Source organism: Neolamprologus multifasciatus, chromosome 12 (assembly GCF_963576455.1).
Source record: "Neolamprologus multifasciatus chromosome 12, fNeoMul1.2, whole genome shotgun sequence".
Classification (NCBI taxonomy): domain Eukaryota; kingdom Metazoa; phylum Chordata; class Actinopteri; order Cichliformes; family Cichlidae; genus Neolamprologus; species Neolamprologus multifasciatus.
In genome coordinates, this window is record NC_140450.1 from 11,603,933 (window position 1) to 11,625,760 (window position 21,828).

The following is a 21,828-nucleotide window of genomic DNA, read 5'->3' on the forward strand; positions in this document are numbered from 1 at the left end:
CACTCGCCTCATCAGACCTCAAGTTACCCAGAGGCTGCTGGGATACTTCCTGTCATATAGATGACTCACTCTTTTTCCCCCCCACTCTTTTTGTGCGTTGTATGTAGTTTTTTGGGGGTTTTTCTGGTCTAAAATATAATGACTTATTCTTTTTTCCTCTATACAAGCAGATAGTAACCTCACGGAGAACACCACTATTTCAAGTTGCTGTAAAATTTCAGCTGATGAGGAAGTGAGAAAAAAAAGAAAAAAGGTGTTTCTAATTTCCCTGTTCATGAGAATTGTAAGGGAAGTGGGTTAATTTGTATTCACCTGGCTTATCTAAAATTAAGCCATCTCAGAATTAAGATTCTGGGATGACTATTGTTCAGGAGACATCCTGTGTCTAACAGGAATCTGGAGGTAGGCGCTTTGAGGTCTGGCTTCTCATACTGAACTGTAGTGTTTTATCTGGACATGCAGTTTGCTAATCAAGTTCATTAATTATCCTTGGAAATCTATGGTTTCACTAGACTAGTGTGGCTATTGCATGGTCAGTGAAAATAACAATCAATAATAATCATACAGAAAAGCTAGCAAAACATCAGTTGTACAACACTGAAAAATACATCTTGAATGACAAAACCATTAAGCAAAAACATCTTTGCTCAGTGGCTTTGTCACATCATTATGTCGTCCAACAAGTTCAATCAATGGTTTGAATAGCTAAAGGAATTCTAAAATGCTGGAATATTTGGTTTTACTTAAACGAAGGTCAAAATAAGCAAATAAATAAATAAATGAATAAGTCTGGGGACAGTTTCCATTCAATCTGATGTCTTTTATCAACTCATTGTTTGCTTTTGCAGATGTGCTGTAGCAGCTAAAATGTGAAGCTTTTGTGACTTTGGGGAGTTAATGCAAATGTCCACCCTCCTTCTCCAAACTATGACTCAGCAAAATTCATCTAAGTCCAGTCTGTTCCAGATTTTCACCAAAACAAATCACATACAGACAGTGGAATCTCTATAAAATGAAACACTAACTGACTTCACTCAGTTTTAGTGGTCATTTGGTTCAAAGACATGGATTTTAAGAAACAGGGGGGAAAAACCCATCATTGCTTTGTAAAAGAAGGGAAACCTAGTAAAAATCCACATTTTCTTTCTTCAGTTAAACAGCGGAGTGGAATCCCATGTTGTGCTGCACAAACCTGTTTCTCAGTTAAAAACAAACCAACAAGCAGGACAGACAGTAACATTTAGATCAGGAGATGTTCCCCATTTAATTGCATTTTCATCCTGTTCTCAAAGCATCACCTACACCCACACAGCATGGCACCAGCAGCATATGAACAGATTTGTTACTGTAACAGTACACTTTGCTTATAGGTCATTCCACCTCCTACAGCCTCAGGCATTTTTCCCACCAAGCCCTGCAGCGATTAAAAACTAAATGCATCCCTTGTTGCTTAAAAGGTGATGCAATCCTTTAAGTCTACTTGAGCCAGAGTCTTGCTGGACCTCACAGTAGGACAGCCAGTTTCACCTGCTCATAACAGTGGAGACCAATTACCTTCGTTTGGCCAACTGTACAGTTTCATAATCAGCTTTGAAAAAATAAATAAATAAAAATGCATGACCTGGGTTTTTACAGAAAGTTATCCAATTTCAATAAAAGTGGGTCATCGCAAAGAAAATGTAACTGAAGTTCATTACAACACTTTACAACAACAAAATAGGAGAGAAAAAACTGGCTGTGGCCTGACACATTTAAAAATGTGCAAATCTGGGTTATGAATTAGCAGGTGGGTGCAGTCTGCATAGGTTGGATAATGATGCTAGAGGTCAAACTCATTTTCATTGTCTGCAAAATGTATAAATATTGGAGAAAAAAATTCAGCTGTATGTAAAGACACAGCACCAAATCCAAAGAACGCTTACAATCATTCTGTAATCAAATATAAACACAAATTGTCACAGGGCTGCTTTTGTACAACATGAACTTTTTCACAATTTGTATAATTCGTGGAGGATGTAAATAGGGCTGCCACAAATGATTATTTTGATAGTTGACTAGTCACCGATTATTTTTGCGATTAGTCGACTAATCAGATCATGCATCCATTGGACGTAAAACGTACAGCTTATTGCACCAGCATGCATCTGCTCTTATATAACTAGCATTAGCTTATAGCTTTAAGTGTTTAAGGTATGTGCTAACTAAAAATAAAGACAAGATGATAGTTTATTAAAGTTTAATGAAATTTGCAGATTGTTTCGTTGGAGTTTAATAAACTCTGCCATCTGCTCCTTGCTATCTAAAATATAACAGGAGACACCAGAGTATATTCTCGAGTATCTCACACTTCTGATAATCAGTTGTCTGCTTGACGTTTATTCAGCTGTGTAAAAACTATAACTTTAATCTCAGCCAAACCGATTTACTCAGGAACAAATAAAATACTGAAAAAAAAACCAAACAATAACATTTTTAAGTTATCTAAGTGACTTGTATATCATGTTTAACCTGAGTAGCGAAAGACGGCGGTGGGTTTGAAAATGATTTGCCAGGAGTCTCTAGTGAGCCTTGAACCCATCCTAGCTATCAAGCGGGTGGGTAACAGACGTCTCCGAAAACGTCAAAGCACTTTTGAAAATATGCTGTGTCTTGATAAACTGAGCAGATATTTGAGCTACATTCTCGCCTGAAAATATGTTAAACGTTTATTTTTTGACCCAGAAAGTATAATAAGAGTAATATTAAAACTAACGAGCTGCCGCCATTGTTGGAAACTGAGCTATGAATTCTGGGACACAGCTTCTTCTTCGGGGTTTAACAGCAGCTGGCATCCTTGTACATGCAGTGCTGCCATCTTCTGTTTAAGTACATTATTACACTCTTAAATCCTACTACTTATTCCTGCGTCTTTTGGGATCTTACAAAGCTTCAAACGACGCGTCGACTATTAAATTAGTCGTTGACGATTTTGATAGTCGACGTAATCTTGACTAGTCGACTAATCGTGGCAGCCCTAGATGTCAACTCAATTGACGGGCACAGAGTGCTTTTAATCTTTTGAGATTTTTTTTTTTTAATGCACCATGTGAGAGTAGTACTCTTCCTGCAAAAGGGAACCCTCTGAGTGATGCAAGTGCACAGCCATCTGTATTGTCTACATCTAAGCACACTGTTGACACATCAGCAGCCAGCATATTTTTAAATTTCTGTGTGAACATCAGCTGTGAAAGCAACGGTTGGAGCTAAAAATAGAACCACACCAAAAAAAAAAAGTGCAAAAAAGTATATGCTCAGGGAAACAAATAAGAAAAAATGTATCCACAAACAAGCATCAACTTATTAAAAGTTGTGCTGTTGAAATTTTGACTGAGAGCAATTAACTAACCCTCTGATTTTCTCTAGTCTTATTGCCATAAGCAAATGAAGCAACTGAAATACAATCATGAGAAAGGCAAAACTCAAACTGTGTGTTGAAATCTGCACCGATGCAACGCTGCTGTTCTGAGTATTTTGGCAGCTTCCAGACATGAAGCGTTATGACGACATTACTTTTACTCTATTAGACATTTGTGTGAAATGTTGTCAAAATTTATGCTGCTTGAGTTTGAGTTAAAATTTGTTATAGCATTTACAAGAATGATGATCATCTAATCAACCTAATCTCAGGTCTTCAACAACCTATTTCATTAGAGTTTAAACATAATTTGTCTACAATTTCACCATTAAGACTAAAACCATCAGAGCTGTAACATGTCACTAAACCTTTTAGTGGTCCCCCACACTCGTTTCAGAACTCGAGGGGGCCGATCTTTCCAAGCTGTTGCACCCAGACTGTGGAATGCACTTAATCAATTTCTACAGCGTCTGGACTCGGTGGAGACCTTCAAAAAGCAGCTAAGTACATTTCTATTTTAAAAACCTTTTAATTAGGCCAGGGTTTTTATTATGTATTTATGACTGTATTGTGTTTTATTACGTTTCTTGTGAAGCACTTTGTGACACGTCTGTGAAAAGTGCTAAATAAGTTGTACAGTTTCATAATCATCAGTTCCTCCTAAAAATGACAGACTTACAAACAGTGATGCATTTTCTGTTGCACCCCTAACCACTTCTTAGGAATTACTAATCACTTTGGTAAGTGTAACCTTTTAATATTAACAGAAGTTTAAAAACCACACCCAGCACACAGACACACTTTGCAGAGGAAGTTTTGCATGCCACGTGATGCGTGGTGGTGTAACATGGGAGGACACGTAACACATGCGCTCAGAGAGATAAAGAGATGCTTTATTGGAAGGGAGATATGAAGACCATGAGTCTCCTCGCAGACAGGGATGCTAGCAGAGTGTCCCTGTCTGTGAGACGGGGATAAAAGAGCCTTACATTGAACAATTAAGGTAACCAGAAAAATGCTTAACCAGGTTTCATTGAACAGACCTTCTAAAAACCAAGTCAATAGGATTCATTAAATTATTTTGATTATTATTTACTTATTTTAGCCAATTTAAGGCAGAACATTGGGTATTTAACAACATACAGGTTCTATGACATCAAATTAAATATAATATTGGGTCATGACGTGACCTGGTGGAAAGTTTGAACTCAGATGGACCACTCTCATTAAGCAAGCAGACAGTAAATCAGAGGTCCTCTTTAGTATGGCGGTAGCAGTCCATTCATCATTTGTCATGCTGCTCATTAAATTTTTATGAAACTTACACATGACGTGGGTTATCGCTCTGTTCCAATAGTTACAAAACTGGTCAGCCTGAGGAAATGTCACATGATTTAACACAAGTGTGACAAAAACTGGATGAACTGTGGATAAATCTATATTATCTGGATATTATCTTGAAATTTATTCAATGATATTTCTAATAGCACTTTGTTTTGGAGCTGAGGCTAAATGCTCCATAAAATGTCAGAAAACAGTTTGTTATGAATATAAAAGTAATTTGCTTTGCTGGGCCTGCACAAAATCCATTATACCAAGAGAAAACAGCCATCTTATAGATCATAGGTGTCAAACTCTGGCCCGAAGCCATACCAAATTACTATTAGAGCTGGCCTACTGGTATTATACAGCTAATATATATATTGTTTAGTATTAAGCTTTGCTTGTTCCATATTCAGTTTTTCAGCCAAACTTGTTTGAGTCCATAAGAAAAGATTCATTCTTATATCTGGAGGAAGATTTTTTTTTTTCAATAAATATTAATGTTAGCCCGCGACTTTGTTCCAGTTTTGAATTTTGGCCCACTGTGTATTTGAGTTTGACACCCCTGTTGTAGATAAACTAGTTGAATGTTGCTTCAGCTGTACTAACAGATAATCATAAAGATTCTGTCCATAAAAATTGTGAACCGAAAGGCTGACAGAGTGACTGCAGAAGGCTACCACTTTGGTGTCCTCAGACTCATCTCTTATTGGTTCAGATGATATGGCTAAATTGGCTTTATCAGGTGGAGACCTCCAGCTCACACTAGAGTGGCCTGCAGACGATTGTGAAGTAGCAGGAATAAGAATTCCTACCCACCTCTGAGTCTGATGCCATGCTTCTCAGTGGGAAATGGATGAAGTGCCAACCTTGTGTCAAAGACCAGTTGTTTTCCAAATGGAAGACTTAGAGAATCTCAGGGTCTTGTTCATGATAAATGCTGACAGATGAATTGAGGTTGCATCTGCAGTGATGCCACACCGGTGTGTTGTGATAAAGAGAGTTGCCCATAAAAGCGAAGCTGTCGAGTTACCAGTCATTCTATGTCCCTAAGTTAATCCATTTTTACCAGCTTTGGGTAAAGAATGGGATCACAGGTACAAGCAGCACCCTTTCTCCAAAGGGTGATTGGCCTCTCTCTCTCAGAGATAGGGTGAGGAGTTTAGTCATTCTGGCGAGGCTCAGTAGTGCCGCTACTCCTCCTCTTATATGCTGAAACCTGGCCCCAGATATGCGATACAAAAAAAGGATGGATAATGGGGAACAATGAATTCTGAAAAAATTTATTTAAAAAAAAAAATCCCTCATCAAGGTAAGCACTCAAACTACATATCTCTACCAAGGCCAAACTTCCTCCATATCATGTAGGAACTGAGTGCCTCAATTCATAAGTATATGCGGATCCACAGATATTCTCCTGAGATTACCAGGATGATGTCTCACAATATTTCTTATTCCAATTTTATGTACATTTGTGAAGATATGAAGCAAATTGCCCAAATTCTAAACAAGAAGTACTTACTAATTTTTTCCTGTTCTGATTTGATACCTTACTCGCAGGCAATGGCTGACAAGTACAAGCAAGTACTACCCATTGTCACTGACATTTGATCCAGCTTTTTGAGTCAGGAACAAAGACCGTGCAAAAGATGAATATAGGTATCACACAGTGGTGGCCATTAAAAAAAATGCAGGTTATAGGCACTTCTCAGACCTCAAATAGTGTTTTATACTGTCTAGGTAAGGACAGAGACAAATATCAATCCCTATACAGAATCCTACATGAAGGAAAAACAAAAAATCTTAGAACCAGATTGACTTCAAGGGTTAGTGATGTTTATTTTAAATCACTTCCCAGTCTGACCAAGCCCCAACTCTAGCAAAATCTTCACACAAAGTGGTATATAACATTGAGTCATCCTGCTAAAAACAGACAAACCAACTAATTGCATAATCTCATTTGTGAAGGTAATTTAACACATAAGGGTGTCCTCAGGTGGGGTGCAAGTATTATAAAAATTTTCCAGTATTAGCATCATTTGAAGTACAATGTATGCACAATAAGGTTGGTTTTAAGGGATCAGTATGGATCTGAAAGGACCTCTACAAACATAATCTGAGGCTGTGGATCAGGTTTCAAGTTCTAAAATGTTTATGTAAACAATTTTACATAAATTCACTCAGATCAGTCATTTTAATATTTAGGATATATTATAAAGGAATTGGTCTTCACTACACGTACACTAGCATCTAAGGAAAAACAACTTATACACAATCACCAATAAATCAATAAATGGCTTCAGTGGGCACTTCCATCCACACATCCCTCCTCCCCCTTAGAGAAAAATCTTTTTTGGGGGGGGTGGGGGATCCATAGAATCCTCATTTTAATTTTACAACTCATTACATCAAGCCAGATGTGACCCAGATGAAAAGAAGGGTAAAACAGTGCAAATAATCATAATCAACAGCTGTAAGGGTAGGCAGACATACACAAACAAATTCCTCTGTGAGGGAAATTTATGGACATTGCAATTTCAAAACAATCCTAAGACAAAACAACAGCTCAGAAACAATGCTCCACTAATGCTAAACATAATGAATTATTCACATAAGAGGTAATACAGCAGGGTATGTTTTTCAGTATTTGTTACGCAAGAGTCATATGGGCTGCCATGCTGGTTTTACCCATTTAATCCACATTACTCAATTATATCAAACAAACAAACAGGAATTTAGACGGCTGCATGTGTAGCTGTCAACTTTACAAAACAGGTTCCTTTTATTTCTTTTTTCTAGCAGAAAATCAATGTTATAAAGCTATAAATAAAACAGAAGTCAACACCACACAAGCAGACACATTTACACAGTACAGTAGGAAGGCACAGCATGACCCAGCACTACAGTGTAATCTTAGTCACATGCTGCCTACACCAAACAGGGCCAGAATCTGCGACCCAGTTTGCCTCTATGAGTCTTGTCCTGGCCCCGACATTCTGTTAGGTGAGCCACTGCTCTTTTCAGTGTGACCAAGATGAAATGGTTTAACGGATTAAAAGGAAACAATGTCCAGGATGACTGCAGCTTAGTGTACAACCTTAACCGAACTGGAAATAAACCACACTGAAGTCAAAAGTACCTTATTTTACAGTAGCATCGAATAAATACACAGAATGTTTTTAGCATGAACAGGTTGTTCATGGACAGCTAGTTATTATTTTTTAAACATAACTGACAGATGAGAGAGGGGTGCCTCTTTGTGGGAACACTGGCAGGAAAATTTCATCGCTTCATCCACTGCTCTAAAATAATCTTTTCCATCAATTTCCATCTTTCTTTGTTTTCCTTTTGCTGTTGACAGGACTGGTTCTTAGCCATTTTCCTCCTCCTCAGCACTTTGTAGCATCTTTGCTTTCCTTTGTTTCCTTGACGTGATCGTGACCCACCACAATTAAATCTCAACCACTGACCTTTGCTCTTGCCAAACAACCAGAATTACCACTTTCCTCAGTTTGGCCTATCAGTCAGGCATTCCATCTTTAAGGTTTTTTGAGGATAACGGATGACAGAGCTTCAAAGGGAACACCTGGTCCCAACAGCCTGTCACATTTCTTTCTATTTCAAGTGCTCCACTTTCATTTGGTCCCCAATATGAATAAGTGTGACTGGCTAAACAGCTTACAGAAAAATCTGTGGTTACAAATGGCTTTTCATCTGTATCTTCCCCTTTCTTTCAGACAGTCACTGCTGCACTCACTGAGCTCCCCCCCTCTACATCACAGCACCTATGGATCAATAGCTCATACATCTGCCCCAAGGTTTATTAACTGCCATCTGTTACATCTGAAAGACTGAAAACATTATTAGGGCTGGGCCATATCATACTATACCAATGCATGAGTTAAAATGACCTAATACGCAAATAAACAAGACAAGCCCAAACACTTAGAGCAAGAGCTATGTCAATAGTATTGAAGTAGATTGCCTGTTTACAAGAGGTCAGACCGCCAACAAAGCACAATTCTTTGGCTGTTTCACCTCTTGAGGGGGAGAAAAATAAAACAAATCATATAGAAAACCAAAAACAAGGAGATATTAGCAACTGGTGATGTGTGACCCAAAAGTAAACGAACCAATGCCACATCACTGGAGCACTCGCTAGGTGCACTGAATATGACAGGAACAAACATTGCATGGAAATTACGGATGTAGTTAAATGGTGGAAAAGCAGGGCTTTAAACAGCTAGTTAAAACATCCCAGACTTAAGCTGCATCCTCGTATATAATGCTGTGTCACTACAGTTGCACTGTAATAATGCTGGTGTTGGCACTCTGATAAAGCCAGACTTCAGTTTAGGTAGTCTGTCATCGATGACTGTAGATTACTGGGAAAGGATGGAAAACACCCATCATTCTGTGTTGCAAACACCAATAAAACTTAGTATTTTTTCTATATTGTCATAAATATCATTATAGTAAATTTCCTTAAAACCCCTATTATCTATGAAGAAAATGGCTGATTTTAATCTACTATCTGGATAACATTCCTAAGAAAAATCCTTTAAATATTCTTTAGCTCCATTTGCACTTCTCAGTTTTTCCATAACTTAAGTTCAACAACTACTTAATTACACTTGTATGGGTTTATTTTGGGCATTACATACATGTCTATTAACCCAGGACATCACTCCTTGTGTATGCATCCTTTTCTTTTGCATGTAGTGGGTCAGAAAAATCTTGAGCTCGAAAGCAGGTCACCTCCATGTCGATGCATACTACCTGTGAATATTCATCACCAAGAAAAACAGCTACATGAAATGAAATAAAAGAAAATCTAAAAACTAAACTAAACACAGCTGAAGAGAAAAAAAAATGTCACAAATCTTGTCCACTCAAGTGCTGTGAAAACTACAGGTTAAATGACACAGGATAATACTTTGCATGTAAGGGTGGTGCAGGGTGTGTACTACAAGCACTAACAGACTGCAGTAAGAATTTTCAAAAACACAATTTTAGAGGGGGAAATGAGGCTAGAGGAACTGTTTATTTGTGACGGGACACAAATGTGCTACTGGCCATTTGGTCAGGCAAAAGTATTTATTTAAAGCTTACAGAAAACCAACTATGTTACACCACGGTATTTATTTGTTAAGTGGAAAAAATACACTAAATCCCCTGCTTAAAACAGCAGTTGCGTTGTGTGTTTTGTGGAAGAAATTTATATCAAATCAGTCCACAACCCTATCAATGCTGGCATTATAACTAATGTCAGCAGTTTGAAAGAATAAAACGGCCAAATCTCAGTCACATTACAGATTAAAATATCTCATGGATTGCATTACTGTGACACTTCTCATGACAATTGTGACTGATCTGAGGACCCTGATGATGACAACCACAAGTTGAAAGCATTACTTTCACAACAAAGCCCCGTGTTAGCAGGTGCAGTCGTATCAAAGGTCCCTGCTCTGAGAATGGCAGTTTCATTTGAAATTTAAACTACTCAGAGAGGAAAATAAAGCAGTCGAACTGCTACCTGGAATCTGGGTGTTGATACAAAGTAAATTTTATAATGCAATTCTCATGCAATTGTAAATAGCCGTGTCACCTCCAGGCACTGCCCATTTGGCTTTTGGGTTGGGTTTTTTTGGGCCACTTATTGGTCATGTGATAGATGCACATGTACTGTGAGCATACACCCACCTGCCTAGCCACGTTTCTAGGACAATGCCATCATCAATTGCCAGTAAATCCTAAAAGCCAAATGTGCATTAGTGTAGCAGTTAGTGCTGCTTGATTCATTAAGGATTTTTATTCATGCATACTTAGCCTATCTGTATTATGTTTTGTGTGTTGTAAGAGTCACAATGAAGCCCTCATTATCTAGAAACCTTGATACATCTGCCCTAAACCTCATACTGATAAGTAACGGTGTAAAAAAAAAAAAATGAGCTAAAGAGGAGAAAGGTGACTAGTACTGGAACCCTAAGAGAAGCCTGGCTATCTGGGCCTTTATTTTCACGGTCACACTTTCAGCATCAGCATCGCCACGGTCGAGGCGGCCCACGAAGTCCTCTGAGGAGAGAGAGAGGGGGGAGCTCACACACCTCTAACCGCTAGCGGTTATCTTCTGCCAACTCCAGCCCCCAAACTGAGACAGCGTACAGAGTGGGAAACCAAAGCAGGGGTGCCTAACACTCACAAGGCACTGGAATTAAAAATAACGTGGCACGTTTTACACTCACCTACCTGATAAAAGAGTAGACAGAGTCCACTTCCCTTCTCGGCTAACGCTGGCTTGTCCCCGTGGCTTGTGTTGTTGAAGCTGTGCGAGGCGGGAGGCACGCGCAGGCGACAGTTGAAGGCGGAAAGTGGCTCACACGCGCGCAGCGGACGGTGGCGAAGAGATTGGGAGACTGTCCTTAAGCCCAGTTCTTCCTAGACGACCTGCTTCTCCTCGGTTTCGAAACAGCTACGCGTGGACGGATTTCGCCTTTCATAAACCACGGGAATGACGCTCATCAGGACGCATGCCCACATCGCCCGTGACGTCGGGTGCCTATGTAAGCTTTCGCCCCACCTTAACCAATCAGAAGCGACTTAGAACGTGACGCAGCCCAGACTCCCTCCCTTCAAGGACAGGTTCTGTAATTATAACCCCGCTTGTATAACCTGGCTGTAAGTTTTTTGCAGCCTCCTAAACAATTAAAGCGAGCTTTTGGGGCTCTGGGCTTGTATTTTGTATTTAGGGTTCTGTGGAGAACATCCTCACACAGAACATCACATCCTTGGGAACAGCTGTGTTAAGGACCAAAACGCTCTTCAGAGAGTGATCCGTACAGCAGAACACTGCTACAGGATTGCTCTCCCTCCACTTCAGGACACCTACACCAGGAGATGCCGGTCTAGAGCAGCGCAGATACTGAAGGACCCGTCCCATCCTGGCAGCAAACTGTTGAAATCATCCGGGCTAGGACAGAGAGACTCAAGAGGAGCTTGTATCCCTTCAAGCCTTCCGGGCCCTAAACCATAACATCCCCCCCACCACACACCCACCCACCCTCTCACACAGCATCCATAAGTGACTAAGACGGGACTCTCTTCTAGACACCCACTGGCACAATGTACATTTCAAATTCTTTTTTTAATTTTAAATATGTTCATATTGTCTGAGTAGGAGTGGTGCAGTGAGCTCAAGGGGGCGGTACTGGGAGGCAGGTGAGCCACAGGTGGTGGCAATTGTGTGATGACAGTGTCTTCTTTCTGTTTGTTTCTGTTTGAAACATTGTGTGTATCGCATACTTCACATTCAGATTGTCTGTTCTTATTTAATTCACTTAATGTACAGAATTATCCTGCTTGCTGCATACAATGCTACTACTGCACATTCACCTAATGTATATTATATATAATATTCTTCTTCTCTTCACAAGTCGAGGAGCGTGTCATGTGACATTTCACTGCGTGTTGTACTTGTATAACTATGCATGTGACGAATAAAGAATCTTGAATCTTGAACTCATCATGAGAGCCCTGCTTTTGCCATTGTGTATGCTTCTGTTAATAATGTGTGCATTTTAATTCAATAAAGCATAAAATAAGCACAAAATAATTGAAAAATAATAAAAGATCTCAGCTCAGATCCCTACTGTTGCACCTGGTATTTCACTTTATGTTTTACAACTGATAAATATGTCTAATTACTGACTTCAATCCCAGCTTTGGCCCTTAACCAATTCCTAAGAAAATCGATGCGTGCTTTTTAGCCTTTCATGTCACACATTACAGTGATGTTGTGCAACCTGTTCACCCAAAGCCTGAATGTTCAATCAATAAATATGCTGCTAAATTAAATATGTTCATGTCATTGTCTTCCCTTTTGTGTTAACTTGATCTACTCTGCACATTAATAAGCACCACTTAAAATAATAATTTTACTGTATTCAATTCTATTGTTTAAGTGGGTGGGCTTGACATCATCAGGTTAGTGGTCACTCTGAGGGATCGTATCAAAGTATCAGTGTGACCCTTTTCAGGCTGAGGAACGCATTATGCATGCAGTAATAGACAGTATGATCAGGAAAGACTGGAAGAATAGCCGTAATTGCATAAACTGGGTCACACAACAGGACAATGCTCCAAAGCCAGGATGTAACACTAAATACAGAGGAATAGAAATTGACTTTTTATAATGCTAGTTTTTCTGAATCATCATTTGAATGCACTGGTTAACCACAATAAAGAGATGCAATAAAGAGAAGAAGTCGCACCTGTAGACAGCATCTTTAATTACCTGACATCACAAAGGTCCTACTGTACTGTACATGACACTGTGGCACTGTGGAGTCAGCATGCTCACAGATACTAAAGAAAAAGTTTGTTTGATGTGTCTTTCTTCACGGTTGTGCAAATACTCATTTTTGTAATCTGATCAGCAAACATAATCTTCCAAAACAAAAATAAAAAAACAAGAGAAACATTTAAATATCCCAAATTCCAATGACGCTTACTAACCATTTTTTTAAGTGATTAACATTGAAATTTCTTAAACAAATATTGAGCACTGGTCCTATTCCATCACATGGTGGAGCACAGATTAGACCAACACAATGCATTAGATATAATTATTAACTTTACATGTATATACATATACACTGGTTTTCTTCAGTGGTATATCAGGTGCAGGTATCTACAGTGCCTTTATTTCAGGCACATATAATACATAATCATAAAACTGTAGTGCAAGCTAATTCCACATGACATATCTGATGACAAACATGCTTTAGTTCATGTCTTTTTTTTCACTGTGATTTTTTTTCTCCATCCAGTGCTATAAAAACTCTGAGGAAACAGCAGGTTTTTCCATATGTGAGTGTATATACTGTATGTTATTGTTAAAGTTAGTATCCATGTAGTTTGTCAATTTCTCTGAGCCTCTTCGTTCCTTGTGGCTTTTGTCCGCTGATCAAAGCACAATCAGCATGTCTGTTGAGCCACCGAGGACAAAAAAGTCATCCAAGAATGTCTCCTTTGACATGAGGCAGTTTTTGTAATCCAGAAACAGTCACAAGATACCATTAAAAGAGTTTGGCGAGAAATAGAAAAACCTCTAGTCCCTGCATCTTCACAGGAGCTACATTATGTATCAGGGTGTCTTAAGTTATTGTGGAGTCTGGTGGGGTGCATGACTTTGCTCTGTTTGTATGTGAGTTGTGCTAATGAAGGAAAACAGCTGAGGACGTCCAGATTCTTATATCACATTTTCAAACAGCTGCATGGAGTTCATGATGTTCTCGTCCTGCAAAAAAACGATAAAGATAAAACATCTGTCAGCAAATTCAGAAGGAAACAAATGTTTTAGGTCAAAGTTTCAGATATAACAAATGGCCATGGGGGCACTGTTTATAGCCAAAAGAACTGAGTCATTATCAGCAACTGCGAATATAAATCTTCCACCATGTCATGTTTCTTTATAGGGGCACAGATTAGAGACTGAGCTTGTTTTTACCAATCTCTATTAAGACAACTAATTTCAGTTTTTTGATGTCCTTGATAGAGAAGAAGACTGAATGCAGTCAATTGAGGCAATGCTGTAAAGAAGAGTGATGTGAGACACTGATAAAGTCATGCAGAAAATACAGAAAATGAAATCTAGGGTGTACTTAGAGCCCTAGAAAAACATTCTTTTTCACCAAACTTTATATTCAATGACACTTGAACTGGTGATTGAGACCACTAACTAAGGAAAAAGATTTACTGAGGTCATCGATCAAGTCATCCCCTGGTGGTAACTAGCATTCTCATTGCTTTTTTCAACCTAGAAGCTAAATCCATCTATTACACACAGCCTGTAGGGGAAAAGCAGCAGCATTCAGTCTATTGTTTGTGTTAATTCAAAGTTCTCAGATTGTAATTCTTTTGTGCCTTAGTGTTATCGGTATTTTTTAGAAATGTGTGTGTAAATAAAGCATGCTACAGTACATCTACAGTTTGAGTAAAATAACTGGAACGCTCTCTGCTCGTTACGTAGATGCACTGTCTTGAATTTTCCATTTTTATCTCTGTTGATTGAAGCATGTTAAAACAGCTGCAGAGCTGCATCAGATGGTCTCAAAATAAATAATGACTAATAATCTAAAAACCCAGTGTTTTACACCAACCAAAACACAAGATAAGTTAGTGTACATACTTTGACCTCAACTACTTGTGAAGTCAGTAAGAAAACTGACATCCACGAAACTGCGCATACAATCTAAAGCAAATTTTGTGGTAAAACAGTCAAGAAACAGGGTCAAAAGTCAAATCATTGCCTCATTACATGTTTTGGTTTACTTGCTGGTAGTGAGTGCCAACACTCAAAACTACCCTTTATCGGGAGATAATGACTTTCACTGTTGCCCAGTTAACAATTTACAGCTTTTGGGGGAGGGTGTTTTAAAATGTCTTTCTTTTCCAGTACAGAGATGTCTTCCTGGTAAGGCCCACTGACTTTACTGTAAGAAATCTAAGAAAAAAAAACTGTGTTTATGTCAAGGTTGTCTAGCAGACATAAAAAAATCTGAAAATGTAGCCTGCCCAAATAACTAGATGATGAGTAAACACTGTTTTAGTGTTTGTTAACATTGTGTAGATACTGACTGTGACAAATTAAACACCAGGAGCTTAATATAGCAAAATACAGAGGAAGTGCTTTCCTTCAGAGAATGTTCATGATTAAGGATATTTGTTTATAAACATTTTTCAACCAAAATAGTGTACTGATATGAGGAACATCTGATTCTGGTTATTAACTGCAGAGATATCTTTGAGGATGTGAAGCTGGGTTTTTATCACTGACTTTTCTAAGTTCATGAATTAGGTATTAAAAAAGGAAATTAGGTGAAATCAGGTCTCTTTTCCTTACAGTACTGACTGTGAGAAAGAAGTGGAGACACATATAGAAGAACACGGGATTAAAGGTGATTCAAAAATAAAAACGCTATAATTAGTAAAGGTAAAGTCCGCATATAAATACAGAACATGATTATTACAGACTAGAAAGTGTGATATTCCTCCAAAAATAACATGTCAGGGTTTACAATATGTGTGAAGGGAGATAATACTAGTCAGTGTGAGTGACGTCATGCTGTAGCTGACATTGAACCAAGAACCTTGATCTACTGCAATACTGTAATTGTGATTTACACTGACTGGTGTGTGGGACAAAAAAGTGTGCGTCACCTTCTGACAGGTCTCAATGAACTCTTCAATAGTCACTACACCATCTCTGTTCCTGTCCATTTTCTGAAAAAACAGAAAAAATTTGTAGAGAAAGCAGACATTAGTGAGACAATATTTATGATATTTAACTCTTAAGAGACCAAAATGAATCAGTAGGGTCATTTCCAACCAAATTATATTTTACAAAGGAACACTTTTCATAAATGGCTCTGTTTGTGTTTATCATACCTACACGTTTTTCTTTATCTATGACAGATATTCTAAGATGCTCTAATATAGTTATGTATGGCTTACAATAGCTTTTATGGAAAAGGGAGTCAACCTGAGCCATCACCAGTCTTTTCATCATAACTTTGGGCATTAGTCATCTGCCTCAAGGCTAAATCTTACTACCCTAAGTCTGTTATCCATGGCTTACTGAAAAACTACAATCTAGAAATTATATTTAATTGTGTGGATTCAGAACCTGAAAGAACTTGTCGACATGTTCAGAGGGTGCTTCATCCCGCACGCAAGGGTAGGTATACCTCCCCATCATGTCATAGATGGACTTCATAATTGCCAGCATTTCCTGAAGAGAAGCAGAGAAGGAAAGGGAGTGGATATAATTCACTTTTTACCTAAAACGGCCAACTGTTTCAGTGTTTTGTTTACCTACTATGGATTTTAAAATGTACAAACTCTATATTATATGATTAAAACAGAAATTTAATTTAGTTGTCCCATCTTGGCCGTTTTTAATAAAAAAATAAAAAAAAAGCCAGTCTCTGAGATAGATGAGATTGTATCAGGGCGGATAGATAGAGACAGACAGCCCTTGAGGCTAAATGTCTACATGTCTATTTAGCTTGAAACTGCCAAAGGCACAATCATCATTCAGGTCACCTATACCATGGAAAACCAGTATAAGAGCTCTCCTTTAAATGTCTGCGACTGGTGTAGTTTCTCAAAGTGAAGCCAATCAACATGTTATTCTCTACAAATACAAACAGGCATATCTGCCCCAAGAAATGGGCTTAATATGCTTATTAACACCTTAATAAGCAGTTAATAAGCATTATAAAAACGCTTATTAACTGTTTAAATAGGACATAATAGTTATTACTAACAAAAATATATAATTCTGCCTGATTTAAGGCTCCTGATCAGTATCTAGACCCAGAATCTAGATTGAGAAGGTGAGATGGTGAGTGTTTTTTTTAAATAACATTTATCTTCTTGTAAAGCACTTAAGTGTACACATATGTACAGTGTACACATATGAAAGCAGTTATTAGTTGCTTCTACTTCATGTCAGTTTAAACAGTTTTGGATGTAACAAAGGTGACAGAATATGAGATTTGTCTTTGTTTTGTTGTCAAAAAAATTACACATCTTACACGCACGCACACGCACACGCGCACGCATGCACGCACACACACACACATACCTCTTTGGTGATGTAACCATCCTTATTAATGTCGTAAAGGTTAAAAGCCCAGTTGAGCTTCTCGGTGACCGAACCTCTGAGCAACACTGACAGGCCGATGACGAAGTCCTCAAAACGGATTGAACCGTTTCTGTCCATGTCAAATGCGTTGAACAGGAAGTGAGCGTAGGTGGTTGCATCTGTAGATGAAAGAAGACGCGGATTTAATGTAGTGCTTTTAACAAAGCACTCAAAAACAGCAAAGAAGAGGGAGTCATTATCTTAGGGAAGAGGCTTGAACCTCATAGATGTTCTGCTTTGATTTTTTTAATTACTCTAATAGATTATGAGTTGCATATCTTGTGATATTATTATAGTTGTGGTCAGAAGTTTACAAGCACCACTGGTATGAAAGTAATGATAATTTTGGGCTTTTAATGATTTCTTTGAACTGTTCTTGTCCAGAGTGGAAAGATTGTGCAGCGTTTAATTTATTTTGGATTTAATGCACAAAGGGTCAAATATTTGGTAGAGTTCATTTAAATTGTTTGGTTTCCTGGCGCAGACCCAGCTTTCAAACATTGTTAACAAATTTTCATGATTGAAGTTGGGACTTTGGAAAGGCTGTTCCAGAGGTTAGCCTGCGGTTTCAATTCTAAAACTAGTTTTTGTGTGTGTTTTGATGCGTCCTGTTGCAACACTGTTGGCGACAGTGGGAAGGAAAACCTCCTATTTAACAGGAAGAACCCTCCAACAGGGGTAAGGGGAGGGAGACATAACACTCTTCCAAAAATGCCTCATGTCATTGTACCCAAATAGATCAATTTTTGTGTCACTTTTCTCCAGAAGGCTTTGACTTGTCCGTGTAGTCAACACCCTTTTAGTCCATGGCGATGCAAAACAAGTTTAGCCAATAAAGCTGGTGTTTCACTGGTTTCCAGTTCATAGCAGGCTTGAGCACTGATGGCTCCTGGGTTGCTCCTGAGCATCCAAAGCAGCTTCCTCTCATCTGAAGGTGGCAGTCTGGGTATTCTTCCAGACTTTGGCATACTGGACTTTTCAGTTTCAGATTAATTCTGACACACTGTGTATTTTTTAATACTATTAATTTATTTTAATAGGGCAGCATTAAAGCATGATAAACTGAATTTTAACTTAATATTGCAGCATGTGGCTCTTGTAGCCACATACTTTTACTTCTCATACTAAATGCTTTTAACTCATTCCCCCTTTGACACCTACTGGGGTAACCCTTGTTTCTCTTTCCTGAATGGAGGCATATTTCAGGCCTGCTTCAGGAACAAAATAATTGGGTGTGCATCTTGTTTAAAACTTGTTTAACCTCCTAGGACCTGGCATCCAAATCTGTGGACATCACATTTTGGGTTGTCTAGACCTTTTCTCTACAAGGGCCTGATATCCACTTACGAGGACATTATACTGCCACTGCTCTATCAAAATTTAAAACAAATGTCCTCATATGTGGATCTGATTTTTCTCAAAAAAAATAAATAAAAATCAGGTAATTTTGTTTTTACATTCATCAGGTCCCAATCAGCCCAAATAGCAAAGAGAAATTAAAAAGGCATGCCATGAAAGAGTTTGGGTCTTAGGAGGTCAAAGTTATGAAATATAAATCAGGTGTGGAAAAATATGATCCTCGGTCCCTCACTAAAAAGGACAGAAAAAGAGGAGATTGTTTTAATGTCTAACCTCCTTGGGGAAAGAACTGAGAATAGATGGACTTGAATGTCTCCTCATCAACCAGTCCGCTGGGACACTCCTGCTCAAGGGAGGAGGAAAAAGGAGATATACATGTTAGAATAATAATTCAGCTCTATATAAAGCATAGTAATAATAGCAAAGCAATTAGGCTGGTCTCAGCAGAAGCAGCAGCTAGACGCACGTTCTTGAAGCCTCGATACAGAGACTGAAGCTCCTTCCTGGTGAACTTGGTCTGAGCCTGCAGCTGGTCCAGCCCCTCTGGCTGGTGACGCACAGTCGACAGCTCCAAATCACTGTCGCTGCTATCTGTGGGAGGAAGAGAGACAGAGAGAAAGGGATGGATAGACAGACAGAAAGGAGGAAAAGTAAAGAAGGGGAGAAGGAGAGAGAAGTGATGAAGGGAGGGAAGGATGGAGAGAAAAAAGAGGGAGGATGGGGCAGACATTGAGTGAGAGGATGCAGGTCAACATTCGGAGATGGGGTGTGGGTGGGTTCACACATTCAACAGGAGGAGGCATAAGAGGAAAATGTTCGAAGTTCAAAAGAGAGAATTATCAAAAAACTGTGGAGGAGGAAAAGGCAGGCGAACAAGGGAGTAAAATAAGAGGAGGAGGTACTTTCTTTATGGTGGACATGTCACCAACCTTGAAGGGTCAATTTATGAGAATTTAGTCAATGCATCACACATAGCCCCATCAGAATCAGCTGATATTGTTGGTCAATAATGTATGAGTAGTTTCTGAGCTACAGGCCCTTGAAATATATAAAAGGAAGGTTGAAATTTATCACTTTTTTATATTGCCTTGTTTAAACATCGTTAAAAACTACAACCAAATCAGTTTTAATCAGGTTCAAGCATTTAAAAATGAAAGGCCATTAAAAAGCACTGAATTCCAGCCAATCCCTATGTACTTCAAGGGCCTGTAACTTGGAAAGTATATTTATAGTATAAAGGTAAAAGTTTGCATGCCTTCATTAAACATAAAAAAGTTATTGTAGAACAAACATCAGCCTATCCTGAAGGTGTGGGAAATGTTTCAAATCTGGCTGACTTTATATGGAGCGACTTTCAAAACAAAAGCCACCACAGAAAACCTAAGTTTGATCATTTAGATCAAAGACACTTTCTCACTCAAATTAAGTGTCGTGACATTGGTTACCATTGCACACTAAGAGAAAGCACTGCACAGCCGGGCAAAAAGAAAACACTTTTAAAAAAGGAGGGAAGTTTTCTCCGTTTGGTTGGACTCATGTTGTTACATACTCACCATCTTTAGACAGAAAGAACAGAGGTGGAGGAGGTGGACGGGTGTCGACACCGAGATGGAGTGAAAGAGCGTAAATGGAGAACAGTGGGAGAGTGACAGTAAGAGGAAGAAAAAAACAAAAAACAAAAAGAAAACATGTCAAGTCAGATCGGACGCTGTGTGGTTTACACGATGGGTCCAAAGGAGAGGACTCATGTCATATTCGGATAAAACACCCAGCAGAGCGGGGAAATATGATACACTGTGAAACATAAACCCAAACCACAGAGAAGGGGATTAAAGCTGGAAGGTGATCCGCTCTTCAACATTTCTTTACAGTTCATTTATTCTTGCACAATGTGAGAAGAAGATGGCTTCTGACCTCGTCTGTATGGGTGCAGCTGTCAAAGACGGTCATGCTCTTGTAACCCAGTTATATCAGAAAAGGCAACCGGTAGGATGAAATACTTTCTCGAAAGTCCACACATTTTGCTTTTTCCCTCTAAATTTCCAGACTGTTCAATGCATTTTTTGCAACATTTCTGCAAATAAAGTTTAATTTGCCTGCTAAAGATTCTAATCTACAATGAATCTAACCTACGCATTTTTAATAATTTCAAATTCTATTAAAGAAAATAACTCTCATATGATCCCATCAGAGCATGATTATTCTGTATCTCCTGCAAGATACAGAATAATACAGAATAACCAAGAAAAACTATTGGTGACAAGAGTTCTGCAGGTCAGCATTTTGTTTGTGGAAATAAAAACCTGATTCATTATGAGCCATAAACATTCAGAGTTACGCCTTACTGCAATCTAAAACATGGGATGATGGTAAGTATTCCTACAGAAAGCACAGGTCTGTATATCAACCTTTTCGTTGTAACAAAAAGGCTTTTTTTACTCTACCCACAATCCTAAATTGAAACAGTGGCGTCTGATTGGCGGAGGCATCTGTTACCATGGAAATGTTAAACCCAGGGCTCAAAACTTCAGAAAATTCAGACACACAGAACACAATCTACAAAACACACTGAAAACTATTATAAGACATTAAGAATGAAAATGGCAGACTTCACTTTGCTGGGATTTGCAATGCATTATGTAATAATGTAAAGTGTTAGGCATAATTTTAGAAAACTATCTTAATCGTTGATTTCCCTTTGGATAAAAGGAAATCAGTTTTTATTCTTTGTTTTACTCCTCGTTTATTTCTTTTAGAGAGGTTTTATGCAGTCAAAAAGCCTGTGCCCAAAATGCTTTACTTTTACCTCTAAATTAATTACATGTGAATGTTCCATGTATAGTTTGTAACATAAATAAAAGATAAAATGTCACATTTAATGGAATCTGGTGAAATAAAATTGACTTGATTGGTAAAGATTCAATTTATAAGCACATTTTCCTTAATGATTTATTATCTGAATAAATAAACCTTTGAATTGTATATATCAGCTGTATTTAACTCAAAGTTATTGCTTCATTGAGGGTGAAGAATCATGTTTTTG

General features: G+C 38.4%; 2 protein-coding genes across 11 annotated transcripts in view; both read right to left on the reverse strand.

Annotated features, from left to right (window-relative positions):
* The window catches only part of slc23a2 (solute carrier family 23 member 2), a 42,406-nt gene extending 31,148 nt beyond the window's left edge, over positions 1 to 11,258 (reverse strand). For 4 of the 8 annotated variants that reach the window (XM_085179085.1, XM_085179086.1, XM_085179083.1 and 1 more), the window contains exon 1: positions 10,967 to 11,257. Coding sequence is in view for 1 of the 8 variants with exons in the window: in XM_085179088.1 (XP_085035214.1) it covers positions 9,382 to 9,435 (54 nt within the window). In the remaining 7 variants the exon portion in view is untranslated. Of the gene's footprint in view, positions 1 to 9,381 lie in introns of all 8 variants that reach the window. The other 4 variants (XM_085179087.1, XM_085179084.1, XM_085179081.1 and 1 more) reach the window with 2 other exon arrangements.
* A 1,730-nt stretch (positions 11,259 to 12,988) lies between these two features.
* The window catches only part of kcnip3b (Kv channel interacting protein 3b, calsenilin), a 60,326-nt gene continuing 51,486 nt past the window's right edge, over positions 12,989 to 21,828 (reverse strand). For all 3 annotated transcript variants that reach the window (XM_085179102.1, XM_085179104.1, XM_085179103.1), the window contains 6 exons: positions 19,252 to 19,376; positions 19,059 to 19,128; positions 17,367 to 17,545; positions 16,404 to 16,508; positions 15,938 to 16,000; positions 12,989 to 14,015 (listed from right to left, as the gene is read on the reverse strand). In XM_085179102.1, coding sequence (XP_085035228.1) covers positions 13,968 to 14,015; positions 15,938 to 16,000; positions 16,404 to 16,508; positions 17,367 to 17,545; positions 19,059 to 19,128; positions 19,252 to 19,376 — 590 coding nt within the window. In that variant the 3' untranslated portion in view covers positions 12,989 to 13,967. The remainder of the gene's footprint in view (positions 14,016 to 15,937; positions 16,001 to 16,403; positions 16,509 to 17,366; positions 17,546 to 19,058; positions 19,129 to 19,251; positions 19,377 to 21,828) is intronic.